Genomic DNA, 16,276 nt, shown 5'->3' on the forward strand with positions numbered 1-16,276 from the left:
TTACATTTTTCACCTTCTATCTTTCTATGCACTGGCAAGAAGTCACAATTCAAGGTCATAATTACTGTCCAAATACAATGTGTTGTTGAATTTAATCACTTAGACCCCTGACATTTTAAACATTTTTATGTCCTTTCTGAAGACCCATTTTAGAGAGAACTTGTCAGTACAATTTTGTAATGTAAAGACAAGGCTGTAATGGCACTGTAATACTGATTAAACTGATACCTTTGATGAAGAAATTTGCTCAATTGTTCTTCCTTAATCACCGTTTGAAATTTTCAGCAAATTCGATTTTGGTGCACAAAGGATGAACTGTGCACTAGGTCTTCTCCCTGTCTTTGATTCCTCAACCCTTTCACCTGCCTCCTATGTTTGAAGAGGAGATATTAATCAGAGGAGGCAGGTCATTGAAAATGCATTGACCTGTTATTTAACCCCTTAGTGACAGAGCCAATTTGGTACTTAATGACCGAGCCAATTTTTACAATTCTGACCACTGTCACTTTATGAGGTTATAACTCTGGAACGCTTCAACGGATCCCGCTGATTCTGAGATTGTTTTTTCGTGACATATTGTACTTCATGTTAGTGGTAACATTTCTTCGATATTACTTGCGATTATTTATGAAAAAAACGGAAATATGGCGAAAATTTTTAAAATTTTGCAATTTTCAAACTTTGTATTTTTATGCCCTTAAATCAGAGAGATATGTCACGAAAAATAGTTAATAAATAACATTTCCCACATGTCTACTTTACATCAGCACAATTTTGGAAACAAAATTTTTTTTTGTTAGGGAGTTATAAGGGTTAAAAGTTGACCAGCAATTTCTCATTTTTACAACACCATTTTTTTTTAGGGACCACATCACATTTGAAGTCATTTTGAGGGGTCTATATGATAGAAAATAATGAAGTGTGACACCATTCTAAAAACTACACCCCTCAAGGTTCTCAAAACCACATTCAAGAAGTTTATTAACCCTTTACGTGCTTCACAGGAACTGAAACAATGTGGAAGGAAAAAATGAACATTTAACTTTTTTTTGCAAACATCTTAATTCAGAACCATTTTTTTTATTTTCACAAGTGTAAAAACAGAAATGTAACCATAAATTTTGTTATGCAATTTCTCCTGAATACGCCAATACCCCATATGTGGGGGTAAACCACTGTTAGGGCGCACCGCAGAACTTAGAAGTGAAGGAGCGCAGTTTGACTTTTTCAATGCAGAATTGGCTGGAATTGAGATCGGACGCCATGTCACGTTTAGAGAGCCCCTGATGTGCCTAAACAGTGGAAACCCCCCACAAGTGACACCATTTTGGAAACTAGACCCCTTAAGGAACTTATCTAGATGTGTGGCGAGCACTTTGAACCCCCAAGTGCTTCACAGAAGTTTATAACGTAGAGCCGTGAAAATAAAAAAATCGCTTTTGTTTACACAAAAATGATCTTTTTGCCCACAAATTCTTATTTTCACAAGGGTAACAGGAGAAATTAGACCACAAAAGTTGTTGTGCGATTTCTCCTGAATACGTCGATACCCCATATGTGAGGGTAAACCACTGTTTGGGCGCACCGCAGAGCTTGGAAGTGAAGGAGCGCCGTTTTACTTTTTCAATGTAGAATTGGCTGGAATTGAGATTGAACGCCATGTCGCGTTTGGAGAGCCCCTGATGTGCCTAAACAGTGGAAACCCCCCACAAGTGACACCATTTTGGAAACTAGACCCCTTAAGGAACTTATCTAGATGTGTGGCGAGCACTTTGAACCCCCATGTGCTTCACAGAAGTTTATAACGTAGAGCCGTGAAAAAAAAAAATCGCATTTTTTCTACAAAAATGATCTTTTTGCCCACAAATTTTTATTTTCACAAGGGTAACAGGAGAAATTAGACCACAAAAGTTGTTGTGCAATTTCTCCTGAGTACGCTGATACCCAATATGTGGGGGTAAACCACTGTTAGGGCGCACCGCAGAGCTTGGAAGAGAAGGAGTGCCGTTTTACTTTTTCAATGTAGAATTGGCTGGAATTGAGATCGGACGCCATGTCGCGTTTGGAGAGCCCCTGATGTGCCTAAACAGTAGAAATCCCCCACAAGTGACCCCATTTTGGAAACTAGACCCCCCATGGAACTTATCTAGATGTGTGGTGAGAACCTTGAATGCCCAAGTGCTTCACAGAAGTTTATAATGCAGAGCCGTGAAAATAAAAAATATTTTTTTTTTCCACAAAAAAGATATTGTAGCCCCCAAGTTTTTATTTTTACAAGGGTAACAAGAGAAATTGGACCCCAAAAGTTGTTGTCCAATTTGTCTTGAGTATGCTGGTACCCCATATGTGGGGGTAAACCACTGTTTGGGCGAACGGCAGAGCTCGGAAGGAAGGAGCGCCGTTTTGGAATGCAGACTTTGATAGAATGGTCTGCGGGTATTATGTTGCATTTGCAGAGCCCCTGATGTACCTAACCAGTAGAAACCCTCCACAAGTGACCCCATTTTGGAAACTAGACCCCCCAAGGAACTTATCTAGATGTGTGGTGAGAACTTTGAATTGAGATTGAACGCCATGTCGCGTTTGGAGAGCCCCTGATGTGCCTAAACAGTGGAAACCCCCCACAAGTGACACCATTTTGGAAACTAGACCCCTTAAGGAACTTATCTAGATGTGTGGCGAGCACTTTGAACCCCCATGTGCTTCACAGAAGTTTATAACGTAGAGCCGTGAAAAAAAAAAAATCGCATTTTTTCTACAAAAATGATCTTTTTGCCCACAAATTTTTATTTTCACAAGGGTAACAGGAGAAATTAGACCACAAAAGTTGTTGTGCAATTTCTCCTGAGTACGCTGATACCCAATATGTGGGGGTAAACCACTGTTAGGGCGCACCGCAGAGCTTGGAAGAGAAGGAGTGCCGTTTTACTTTTTCAATGTAGAATTGGCTGGAATTGAGATCGGACGCCATGTCGCGTTTGGAGAGCCCCTGATGTGCCTAAACAGTAGAAATCCCCCACAAGTGACCCCATTTTGGAAACTAGACCCCCCATGGAACTTATCTAGATGTGTGGTGAGAACCTTAAATGCCCAAGTGCTTCACAGAAGTTTATAATGCAGAGCCGTGAAAATAAAAAATATTTTTTTTTTCCACAAAAAAGATATTGTAGCCCCCAAGTTTTTATTTTTACAAGGGTAACAAGAGAAATTGGACCCCAAAAGTTGTTGTCCAATTTGTCTTGAGTATGCTGGTACCCCATATGTGGGGGTAAACCACTGTTTGGGCGCACGGCAGAGCTCGGAAGGAAGGAGCGCCGTTTTGGAATGCAGACTTTGATAGAATGGTCTGCGGGTATTATGTTGCATTTGCAGAGCCCCTGATGTACCTAACCAGTAGAAACCCTCCACAAGTGACCCCATTTTGGAAACTAGACCCCCCAAGGAACTTATCTAGATGTGTGGTGAGAACTTTGAATGCCCAAGTGCTTCACAGAAGTTTAGAATGCAGAGTCGTGAAAATAAAAAATATTTTTTTTTTCACAAAAAAGATTTTGTAGCCCCCAAGTTTTCATTTTCACAAGGGTAACAGGAGAAATTGGACTGCAATAGTTGTTGTCCAATTTATCCCGAGTACGCTGATGTGCCATATGTGGGGGTAAACCACTGTTTGGGCGCACGGCAGAGCTCGGAAGGGAAGGAGCGCCTTTTTGGAATGCAGACTTTGATAGAATGGTCTGTGGGCATTATGTTGCGATTGCAGAGCCCCTGATATACCTAAACTGTAGTAACCCCCCACAAGTGACCCCATTTTGGAAACTAGACCCCCCAAGGAACTTATCTAGATGTGTGGTGAGAACTTTGAATGCCCAAGTGCTTCACAGAAGTTTAGAATGCAGAGTCGTGAAAATAAAAAATATTTTTTTTTTCACAAAAAAGATTTTGTAGCCCCCAAGTTTTTATTTTCACAAGGGTAACAGGAGAAATTGGACTGCAATAGTTGTTGTCCAATTTATCCCGAGTACGCTGATGTGCCATATGTGGGGGTAAACCACTGTTTGGGCGCACGGCAGAGCTCGGAAGGGAAGGAGCGCCTTTTTGGAATGCAGACTTTGATAGAATGGTCTGTGGGCATTATGTTGCGATTGCAGAGCCCCTGATATACCTAAACTGTAGTAACCCCCCACAAGTGACCCCATTTTGGAAACTAGACCCCCCAAGGAACTTATCTAGATGTGTGGTGAGAACTTTGAATGCCCAAGTGCTTCACAGAAGTTTAGAATGCAGAGTCGTGAAAATAAAAAATATTTTTTTTTTTTCACAAAAAAGATTTTGTAGCCCCCAAGTTTTTATTTTCACAAGGGTAACAAGAGAAATTGGACCCCAGAAGTTGTTGTCCAATTTATCCCGAGTACGCTGATGCCCCATATGTGGGGGTAACCCACTGTTTGGGCGCACGGCAGAGCTCAGAAGGGAGGGAGCACCATTTGACTGTTTGAGCGCAAAATTGGCTGTCGTGTTTGGAGACCCCCTGATGTACCTAAACAGTGGAAACCCCCCAATTCTAGCTCCAACCCCTAACCCTAATCCCAACCTGATCCATAATCCTAATCACTAACCCTAACCATAATCACAACCCTTACCCCAAAACAACCCTAATGTCAACCCTAACCATAACCCTAATCAAAACCCTAAATCCAACACACCCCTAATCCTAATCTCAACCCTAACCTCAAACCTAACCCTAATCCCAATACACCCCTAATCACAACCCTAACCTTAACCCTAATCCCAAACCTAACCCTAATCCCAAGCGTAACCCTAATGCCAACCCTAACCCTAATACCAACCCTAATCCAAACCCTAAACCTAATCCCAGCTCTAACCCTAACTTTAGCCCCAACCCTAGCCCTAACTTTAGCCCCAACCCTAACCCTAGCCCTAAGGCTACTTTCACACTTGCGTTGTTTGGCATTCCGTCGCAATCCGTCGTTTTGGACAAGAAACGGATCCTGCAAATGTGCCCGCAGGATGCGTTTTTTGCCCATAGTATTGCCGACGGATCGTGACGGATGGCCACACGTCGCGTCCGTCGTGCACTGGATCAGTTGTGTTTTGGCCGAGCGTCGGCACAAAAAAACGTTCAATGAAACGTTTTTTTGTACGTCGCATCCGCCATTTCTGACCGCGCATGCGTGGCCGTAACTCCGCCCCCTCCTCCCCAGGACATAGATTGGGCAGCGGATGCGTTGAAAAACTACAGCTGCTGCCCACGTTGTGCACAATTTTCACAACGTGCGTCGGTATGTCGGGCCGACGCATTGCGACGGCCCCGTACCGACGTAAGTGTGAAAGAAGCCTAACCCTAAATTTAGCCCCAACCCTAACCCTAAATTTAGCCCCAACCCTAACCCGAAATTTAGCCCCAACCCTACCCCTAACCTAACCCTACCCCTAACCCTAACCTAACCCTACCCCTAACCTAACCCTAGCCGTAACCCTACCCCTAACCTAACCCTACCCCTAACTTAACCCTAGCCGTAACCCTACCCCTAACCTAACCCTAGCCCTAACCCTACCCCTACCCTAACCCTACCCCTAACCCTAACCCTACCCCTACCCCTAACCCTACCCCTAACCTAACCCTAACCCTACCCTACCCCTAACCCTACCCCTAACCCTACCCCTAACCCTACCCCTAACCCTAACCCTACCCTACCCCTAACCCTACCCCTAACCCTAACCCTACCCCTAACCCTACCCCTAACCCTAACCCTAACCCTAATTTTAGCCCTAACCGCTGTTCTCCTGCCAGCCGGCAGATGGAGACAGATGGCGGGCGCACTGGGCATGGGTCCGCCATGTTCTTCTGCCGGCGGCCAGGAGGAGCAGCAAGAGGATCCAGGGACCTAGGTGAGTATGCTAGGGTCCCCGAATCCCCCTATTTCTCTGTCCTCTGATGTGCGATCACATCAGAGGACAGAGAATTACACTTTACTTTTTTTTTTTTTTTTTGCGGTCGCCGGTAAACAGTTAATTACCGGCGATCGCAAAACAGGGGTCGCTAAAACCGACCCCCGATCATGCTCTTTGGGGTCTCGGCTACCCCAGGCAGCCGAGACCCCAAAGATTCTCCCGGTGCCGGCCGGCGGGCGCACTGCGCATGCGCCCGCCATTTTGAAGATGGCGGCGCCCACCGGGAGACACGAGGAGCATCGGGGGAGCTAGGTGAGTATTGGGGGGCCACCTGGGACCCCTTTTCTCTGTCCTCCGATGTGCGATCACATCGGAGGACAGAGAAATTAAAAAGAGATCGCTTTTTTTTTTTTTTTTTTTTTTGCGATCGCCGGTAAACGGTTAATTACCGGCGATCGCAAATGCGGGGAGGGTTAAAAACCCCCCGAATCATGTTCTCTGGGGTCTCGGCTACCCTCGGCAGCCGAGACCCCGGAGAAAATCGGCCTGTGGGGGGCGCTATACACTTTTTCCACAGCGCCGTTAATTAACGGCGCTGTGGTTTAAGTACCCTTAGCGGCCGCCGTTAAAAGGCGTATCGGCGGTCGCTAAGGGGTTAAATACCAGAGGTAGGTGGAGGGGCCTGGAACACAGACAAGGAGAACACTCAGTGCACAGTCCGGCCCCTTTGCACCAGAAACTACTTAGGAGAAAACTTGAAATGGTGGTTAAAAAAGAGCAAAGGGGATTTGTTCAGCAAAGGTATCAATGTAACCATTATTACAATACCATTACAGCAGCAGCAGATATACCGATGGTACAGCTATACAATGGTAAACAAAACTGTTGGTGCAGTTTGGAGAAGGCACCCTTCAAATATCAGGGACCTGGAGCAGTTTGCCAAAGAATAATGGTCTAAAATTCCAGCAGAGCATTGTAAGAAACTCATTGATGGTTACGGGAAGCGGTTGGTCGCAGTTATTTTGGCTAAAGGTTGTGCAACCAAGTATTAGGCTGAGGGTGCCAATACTTTTGTCTGGCCCATTTTTGGAGTTTTGTGTGAAATGACCAATGTTTTGCTTTTTGCTTCATTCTCTTTTGTGTTTTTGCATTTAAGACAAATTAAATGAAGATGATAATAATACCAAATAATTTGTGTTTGCAATCATTTTCAGGAAGAAAATTAGTATTATCTGACAGAATTGCAGGGGTGTCAATACTTTTGGCCATGACTGTACTAGCTCGTCTACAATAACAGTGATAATGACAGAAGCAGTCAGCAAATAGTATGGACATTCTATCAAGTGATTACTCAGTTGAGTTATTATTAAACCCAAAGGAATGATCACTGGCCTCAGTGCAAAGCCTTGGCTAACATCTCACTCATCTTCAGCAGTTCTGACGGTAGGCACAGTATGAGACTGCTCATATTTTGGCTCCACTTAGAATACAAATATTTTGAATGTCTTGGTTATATTTGAAGTTTATTTCCAAAAGTAATAATGCTTATTGTGTTTTCATTCTAGGATTTGGATCTTATACATACGCATCTGGAAGAAGTGAGGTTTTTTGATCTTTTTGGATATAGTGCGGAAACCGGGTCATGGCTTTGTTTCATGTGCAACAATCCAGAGAAGGCAGCAGGTAATAAATAGCCTTGCATGCTGTGAAAGCAAGAGGGGAGAACTTTTGGTATAGGGATTAGTGCTTTTCCATCTTGCTGAGACACTATGGGCTACACAATGTGTTGTGTTATTTTTTACAATTATCAATGAAAACAAGACTTCTGCACTAGTAGTGTAAATACACTATGTATTCATGTCACCATGATACAGAAGTATTACCTTGTGCTGAACTTTAAGAAAAATGTGTACAAACAATAGTAACATAGTCATGATTAGGGTTGAGCGACCTTGACCTTTTTGGAGTTGAGCCGTGTTTCGCGAAACCCGACTATCTTAGAAGTCGAGTCGAGTGGAATCGGCCGATTATCGCGAAAAGTCGGGTATCGCCCGAAACACGAAACCCAATGCAAGTCAATGGGGGAGCATAGTCGGCAGTGAGTGGAAGCCAGGAAAACATCTACACTGCCCATTTTAATGGCAAAAACATCCATTCTTGTTACTGAAGCTTGTCAATCGTAATTTAGCTTATAATAATTTGAAGGCATTTGAAATTGGGGGTCATTTGGCTAAAGTTGTGGGGGGTAGGGCTGGTTCAAGTAATTAGTGGGCCCAGGAAATCTGGAACACGTCACGGCAGTGGAGCAGGGAGAGGTAAGTATTTCAACTTTGCAAGTGCTGTGATCCTGAGCAAGCAGGGGGGGCCCACTAGTTGGCATTGGCACTGGCACAGGGCCCCTCAAAGTACAGCGGTGTGTTTGCACGGCGGGGGCGCCTCCCACCGGCAGCAACACTTTTGCGTACTATGAGAGGCCCTGTGCCAGTGACGTCGCCAACTAGTATTCCTCCCCCACCTGATGAAGGAACCTGCACTTTCATCTGCACCTTCCTCTTTGTCCCCGTGTAAGGTGGTATGGTATGCGGGAAGAGGAACGTGACTTTCAGCAGGGTCACAATCTTGCTGTGTAGCGTGCACAGGGAATTTTGCGTTATGGGTCAATGTACCAGCAGACTCATCTATCACTGGCTGGGCAATGGGCAGGATGAGGAGGAAACACAGATATAGGCCCAAAGAATAAAGTGGGCTAAATGCAGTTCAAAATTGGTAACACAGGACTAACCAGGGGGCATTGCAGTGGAGGACAACTGGAATGAGAGGCTTACACAGAGAGTAGGCCCAAATCAGTAAGTAGTCGAAATGCAGTTCAAAATTGGCAACCGTAGTAAACAGGCGGCACAGCTTTGTTCAGTGGAGGAGAACAGCAAGGAGCGGCAGACACTGTTAGTAGGCCCCAAACCAACTAGTACGCCAAATGCAGTTGTTCCATTTAACCACTATTTAACAAGAGCCTGAAGATAGAAGCTCAGGAAAGGCAACCTGGAGAACACCTTGGAGTGTAACACACCATCTCTCTACACCCCATTCCCAATTTGTAGGCCTAATGCAGTGTAGTTTCCAACAACTACTAAACGAGAGCATGAAGATCGAAGCAATGGCGATGAAACCTGGGGAACACCTTGGAGTGGAACACACCATCTCTCTACACCCCATACCCAATTTGTAGGCCTAATGCAGCGTAGTTTCCAACAAGTACTAAACGAGAGCATGAAGATCGAAGCAATGGAGAGGAAACCTGGGGAACACCTTGGAGTGGAACACACCATCTCTCTACACCCCATACCCAATTTGTAGGCCTAATGCAGTGTAGTTTCCAACAACTACTAAACGAGAGCATGAAGATCGAAGCATTGGCGAGGAAACCTGGGGAACACCTTGGAGTGGAACACACCATCTCTCTACACCCCATACCCAATTTGTAGGCCTAATGCAGTGTAGTTTCCAACAACTACTAAACGAGAGAATGAAGATCGAAGCATTGGCGAGGAAACCTGGGGAACACCTTGGAGTGGAACACACCATCTCTCTACACCCCATACCCAATTTGTAGGCCTAATGCAGGGTAGTTTCCAACAACTACTAAACGAGAGCATGAAGATCGAAGCATTGGCGAGGAAACCTGGGGAACACCTTGGAGTGGAACACACCATCTCTCTACACCCCATACCCAATTTGTAGGCCTAATGCAGCGTAGTTTCCAACAATTACTAAACGAGAGCATGAAGATCGAAGCAATGGAGAGGAAACCTGGGGAACACCTTGGAGTGTAACACACCATCTCTCTACACCCCATACCCAATTTGTAGGCCTAATGCAGTGTAGTTTGCAACAACTACTAAACGAGAGCATGAAGATCGAAGCAATGGAGAGGAAACCTGGGGAACACCTTGGAGTGGAACACACCATCTCTCTACACCCCATACCCAATTTGTAGGCCTAATGCAGTGTAGTTTCCAACAACTACTAAACGAGAGCATGAAGATCGAAGCAATGGAGAGGAAACCTGGAGAACACCTTGGAGTGTAACACACCATCTCTCTACACCCCATACCCAATTTGTAGGCCTAATGCAGTGTAGTTTTCTACAACTACTAAACGAGAGTCGGAAGACCGAAGCAATGTGGACGAAACCTGGGGCACACCTTGGGGAGGCAGACACCGTTAGTAGGCCCTACCAAAGTTGTACCCCCAATGCAGTTTTAAAATTCCTAGAGGCTGAAAACAAGACTATTGACGCTCAGCTTTTTTCAAAGGAACACAGCTGAATTGAGTGACGCAGACAGACACAGGTATTAGGCCTTAAACCAAAAATGTGGCTCACTGCAGCTTAAAAAAGTTACAGGGGTACACAGGCAGCATTGCTCTGGGCAGTGGAGGACAATTTCAATAGTGGACCGCAGACAGACTTTGTACGCCTACTATTAAAAAAAGGATGCTCTATGCAATTAAAAAAAGGTTCCAGGGGTCCACGGGCAGCAGTGGTCTGGTCAGTGGACGAGTATTGGAAGGAGGGACCGCAGACAGGCGTAGTAGCCTAACATAACAAAATTAGGCTGTAGACACTGTAAAATTGGTTCCAGGGGTACACGGGCAGCAGTGGTGTGGTCAGCGGAGGAAAATTTGAATTAGGGACTGCAGACAGACTTTGTAGGCTGTCCCCTGTGGACCATGCATCCAACACATTAACCCAGTGCGCCGTAATGGACACGTAACTTTTTGTGGACATGCCTACTGGTCCATGCGTCTCTTGTCAGGTGCACCTTTCTACTGTTTGATTGCCTGAGTGCTATGACAATGCAGACTTTTTCATGCCGCTGGAGGGCTGGGATGGCTTTTCTCACAAAAGAAATGTCGACTGGGTAGCTTGAACCGTGGTACAGCGTAGTTCATCTGGGCTTTCTAAATATAAAACAAAGAAAAAAAGGAGGCTCCATGCACTTTCAGCTGGGTTCCAGGGGTACACGGCCAGCATTGGTCTGGTCAGTGGAGAACTATTGGAAGGAAGGACCGCAGACAGGCTTCGAATGCCTAACATAATAACAGATGGCTGTAGGCAATTTTAAATTGGTTTCAGGGGAACACGGGCAGCAGTGGCCTGGTCAGTGTAGTAGTAGTAGAAAGAACGGACCGCAGACAGGCTTCGAAGGCCTAACATAAAAAAATTGGGCTGGCTGTAGGCAATTTTAAATTGGTTCCAGGGGTAAACGGGCAGCAGTGGTGTGGTCAGTGGAGGCCTAGTGGAAGGAGTGACCGCAGACAGGCATCGAAGGCCTAACATAATAACAGATGGCTGTAGGCAATTTTAAATTGGTTCCAGGGGAACACGGGCAGCAGTGGCCTGGTCAGTGTAGTAGTAGTAGAAAGAACGGACCGCAGACAGGCTTCGAAGGCCTAACATAAAAAAATTGGGCTGGCTGTAGGCAATTTTAAATTGGTTCCAGGGGTACACGGGCAGCAGTGGTGTGGTCAGTGGAGGCCTAGTGGAAGGAGTGACCGTAGACAGGCATCGAAGGCCTAACATAATAACAGATGGCTGTAGGCAATTTTAAATTGGTTCCAGGGGAACACGGGCAGCAGTGGCCTGGTCAGTGTAGTAGTAGTAGAAAGAACGCACTGCAGACAGGCTTCGAAGGCCTAACATAAAAACATTGGGCTGGCTGTAGGCAATTTTAAATTGGTTCCAGGGGTACACGGGCAGCAGTGGTGTGGTCAGTGGAGGCCTAGTGGAAGGAGTGACCGCAGACAGGCATCGAAGGCCTAACATAATAACAGATGGCTGTAGGCAATTTTAAATTGGTTCCAGGGGAACACGGGCAGCAGTGGCCTGGTCAGTGTAGTAGTAGTAGAAAGAACGGACCGCAGACAGGCTTCGAAGGCCTAACATAAAAAAATTGGGCTGGCTGTAGGCAATTTTAAATTGGTTCCAGGGGTACACGGGCAGCAGTGGTGTGGTCAGTGGAGGCCTAGTGGAAGGAGTGACCGCAGACAGGCATCGAAGGCGTAACATAATAACAGATGGCTGTAGGCAATTTTAAATTAGTTCCAGGGGAACACGGGCAGCAGTGGCCTGGTCAGTGTAGTAGTAGTAGAAAGAACGGACCGCAGACAGGCTTCGAAGGCCTAACATAAAAAAATTGGGCTGGCTGTAGGCAATTTTAAATTGGTTCCAGGGGTACACGGGCAGCAGTGGTGTGGTCAGTGGAGGCCTAGTGGAAGGAGTGACCGCAGACAGGCATCGAAGGCCTAACATAATAACAGATGGCTGTAGGCAATTTTAAATTGGTTCCAGGGGAACACGGGCAGCAGTGGCCTGGTCAGTGTAGTAGTAGTAGAAAGAACGGACCGCAGACAGGCTTCGAAGGCCTAACATAAAAAAATTGGGCTGGCTGTAGGCAATTTTAAATTGGTTCCAGGGGTACACGGGCAGCAGTGGTGTGGTCAGTGGAGGCCTAGTGGAAGGAATGACCGCAGACAGGCATCGAAGGCGTAACATAATAACAGATGGCTGTAGGCAATTTTAAATTGGTTCCAGGGGAACACGGGCAGCAGTGGCCTTGTCAGTGTAGTAGTAGTAGAAAGAACGCACCGCAGACAGGCTTCGAAGGCCTAACATAAAAAAATTGGGCTGGCTGTAGGCAATTTTAAATTGGTTCCAGGGGTACACGGGCAGCAGTGGTGTGGTCAGTGGAGGCCTAGTGGAAGGAATGACCGCAGACAGGCATCGAAGGCGTAACATAATAACAGATGGCTGTAGGCAATTTTAAATTGGTTCCAGGGGAACACGGGCAGCAGTGGCCTGGTCAGTGTAGTAGTAGTAGAAAGAACGGACCGCAGACAGGCTTCGAAGGCCTAACATAAAAAAATTGGGCTGGCTGTAGGCAATTTTAAATTGGTTCCAGGGGTACACGGGCAGCAGTGGTGTGGTCAGTGGAGGCCTAGTGGAAGGAGTGACCGCAGACAGGCATCGAAGGCGTAACATAATAACAGATGGCTGTAGGCAATTTTAAATTGGTTCCAGGGGAACACGGGCAGCAGTGGCCTTGTCAGTGTAGTAGTAGTAGAAAGAACGCACCGCAGACAGGCTTCGAAGGCCTAACATAAAAAAATTGGGCTGGCTGTAGGCAATTTTAAATTGGTTCCAGGGGTACACGGGCAGCAGTGGTGTGGTCAGTGGAGGCCTAGTGGAAGGAGTGACCGCAGACAGGCATCGAAGGCCTAACATAATAACAGATGGCTGTAGGCAATTTTAAATTGGTTCCAGGGGAACACGGGCAGCAGTGGCCTGGTCAGTGTAGTAGTAGTAGAAAGAACGCACCGCAGACAGGCTTCGAAGGCCTAACATAAAAAAATTGGGCTGGCTGTAGGCAATTTTAAATTGGTTCCAGGGGTACACGGGCAGCAGTGGTGTGGTCAGTGGAGGCCTAGTGGAAGGAGTGACCGCAGACAGGCATCGAAGGCCTAACATAATAACAGATGGCTGTAGGCAATTTTAAATTGGTTCCAGGGGAACACGGGCAGCAGTGGCCTGGTCAGTGTAGTATTAGTAGAAAGAACGGACCGCAGACAGGCTTCGAAGGCCTAACATAAAAAAATTGGGCTGGCTGTAGGCAATTTTAAATTGGTTCCAGGGGTACACGGGCAGCAGTGGTGTGGTCAGTGGAGGCCTAGTTGAAGGAGAGACCGCAGACAGGGATCGAAGGCCTAACATAATAACAGATGGCTGTAGGCAATTTTAAATTGGTTCCAGGGGAACACGGGCAGCAGTGGCCTGGTCAGTGTAGTAGTAGTAGAAAGAACGCACCGCAGACAGGCTTCGAAGGCCTAACATAAAAAAATTGGGCTGGCTGTAGGCAATTTTAAATTGGTTCCAGGGGTACACGGGCAGCAGTGGTGTGGTCAGTGGAGGCGTAGTGGAAGGAGTGACCGCAGACAGGCATCGAAGGCCTAACATAATAACAGATGGCTGTAGGCAATTTTAAATTGGTTCCAGGGGAACACGGGCAGCAGTGGCCTGGTCAGTGTAGTAGTAGTAGAAAGAACGCACCGCAGACAGGCTTCGAAGGCCTAACATAAAAAAATTGGGCTGGCTGTAGGTAATTTTAAATTGGTTCCAGGGGTACACGGGCAGCAGTGGTGTGGTCAGTGGAGGCCTAGTGGAAGGAGTGACCGCAGACAGGCATCGAAGGCCTAACATAATAACAGATGGCTGTAGGCAATTTTAAATTGGTTCCAGGGGAACACGGGCAGCAGTGGCCTGGTCAGTGTAGTAGTAGAAAGAACGCACCGCAGACAGGCTTCGAAGGCCTAACATAAAAAAATTGGGCTGGCTGTAGGCAATTTTAAATTGGTTCCAGGGGTACACGGGCAGCAGTGGTGTGGTCAGTGGAGGCCTAGTGGAAGGAGTGACCGCAGACAGGCATCGAAGGCCTAACATAATAACAGATGGCTGTAGGCAATTTTAAATTGGTTCCAGGGGAACACGGGCAGCAGTGGCCTGGTCAGGGTAGTAGTAGTAGAAAGAATGGACCACAGACAGGCTTCGAAGGCCTAACATAAAAAAATTGGGCTGGCTGTAGGCAATTTTAAATTGGTTCCAGGGGTACACGGGCAGCAGTGGTGTGGTCAGTGGAGGCCTAGTGGAAGGAGTGACCGCAGACAGGCATCGAAGGCCTAACATAATAACAGATGGCTGTAGGCAATTTTAAATTGGTTCCAGGGGAACACGGGCAGCAGTGGCCTGGTCAGCGGAGGATGATTGTAATGAGTGTCTGCCAGTTAGTAGTCCAAAACAATACATAAATGTGAATGTCTCACATTAAAATCCAGCGAAAACACTAAAGGGTGCAATCTTTAGGTACAGGGGTGGGATCCTCTGCGTTGTTTCTGACCTACTAATTTGGCGCAAAGTTTTTACTTTGGTAAATAGAGGACACTGCCCCTGACTATGTTAAGTACCATTATACATGTCAACACAATGGTATTGTTAGTGGCAGGAATGGAAGGATGTCAGCGCATAGTCTAAACATTGGTGGAAGTGTGAGAGATAATTGTGGAAGTGGCAGAGCAATGTTTGACCTGGGGGTGGGTGAACTCTCTTGTGGACGGCGGTAGAGGACCAGGGCCCATCATGTTACAACAGTGTGTCTGACGTTGGGTGCGCACCACCACCGCCAGAGACAGTTTAGTGTACTATGAGGGACCCAGTGGCAGTGCTGTCGACCAAAAGCGGGCACACCCACCTCTTCAGACAAACAGCACTCTCACGGGTGCTTGCGCCAAGTCGCGATACCATGGCCCCGTGTGGGGAGTTTGGCCATTTAGGGAGGTGTAAACATGTCGTATTCTGGACAATCAGCTGCTGCAAATTAAGACATTTGAAAAGTCATTCACAGTAGTCCACAGGCAAGAGCTTTTCATAGGAAAGCTAGGTGTCGCCCGGGCAAGGTGGGGCAAAAGAATTCGAAATCCAGTTGTGGTTCATTTTAATGAATGTTAGACCATCAACATTTTGTGTAGCCAGACGAGTCCTTTTTTCGGTTAATATTGAACCTGCAGCACTGAATACTCTTTCTGATATGACACTAGCTGCTGGGCAAGCAAGCTCCTGCAATGCATATTCAGCCAATTCTGGCCAGGTGTCTAATTTTGATGCCCAGTAATCAAATGGGAATGACAGTTGAGGGAGAACATCGATAAGGGATGAAAAATAGTTTGTTACCATACTGGACAAATGTTGTCTCCTGTCACTTTCAAATGATGCAGCAGTACCTGTCCTGTCTGCGGTCATAGCAAAATCACTCCACAACCTGGTCAGAAAACCCCTCTGTCCAACGCCACTTCTGATGTGTGCACCCCTAACACTCCTGGTCTGCTGCCCCCTGGAGCTCGTGTGAGAACGATCACGGGCGCTGTGTGCTGGGAATGCCTGAAGCAAACGGTCAACAAGAGTTGATTGTTTTGTTGCTAATATTAGTTCCAAGTTCTCATGTGGCATAATATTTTGCAATTTGCCTTTATAGCGAGGATCAAGGAGGCAGGCCAACCAGTAATCGTCATCGTTCATCATTTTAGTAATGCGTGTGTCCCTTTTGAGGATACGCAAGGCATAATCCGCCATGTGGGCCAAAGTTCCAGTTGTCAAATCTGCGGTTGTGCTTGGTTGAGGTGCAGTTGCAGGCAAATCTACGTCACTTGTGTCCCTCAAAAAACCAGAACCCGGCCTTGCCACGCCACCAATTTCCAGTGCCCCCGGGAAAGCTTTCTCATTAAAAATATACTCATCCCCATCATCCTCCTCATCCTC

At 46.5% G+C, this 16,276-nt stretch overlaps 1 protein-coding gene across 1 annotated transcript in view; it reads left to right on the forward strand.

Moving 5' to 3' along the window:
* Positions 1–16,276, forward strand: part of VEPH1 (ventricular zone expressed PH domain containing 1) — an 881,348-nt gene that overhangs the window by 732,357 nt on the left and 132,715 nt on the right. The window contains exon 11 of the mRNA XM_069726749.1: positions 7,479–7,596. Within this exon, the coding sequence (XP_069582850.1) occupies positions 7,479–7,596 (118 nt within the window). The remainder of the gene's footprint in view (positions 1–7,478; positions 7,597–16,276) is intronic.

This window comes from Ranitomeya imitator, chromosome 5, assembly GCF_032444005.1.
Source record: "Ranitomeya imitator isolate aRanImi1 chromosome 5, aRanImi1.pri, whole genome shotgun sequence".
Lineage (NCBI taxonomy): Eukaryota > Metazoa > Chordata > Amphibia > Anura > Dendrobatidae > Ranitomeya > Ranitomeya imitator.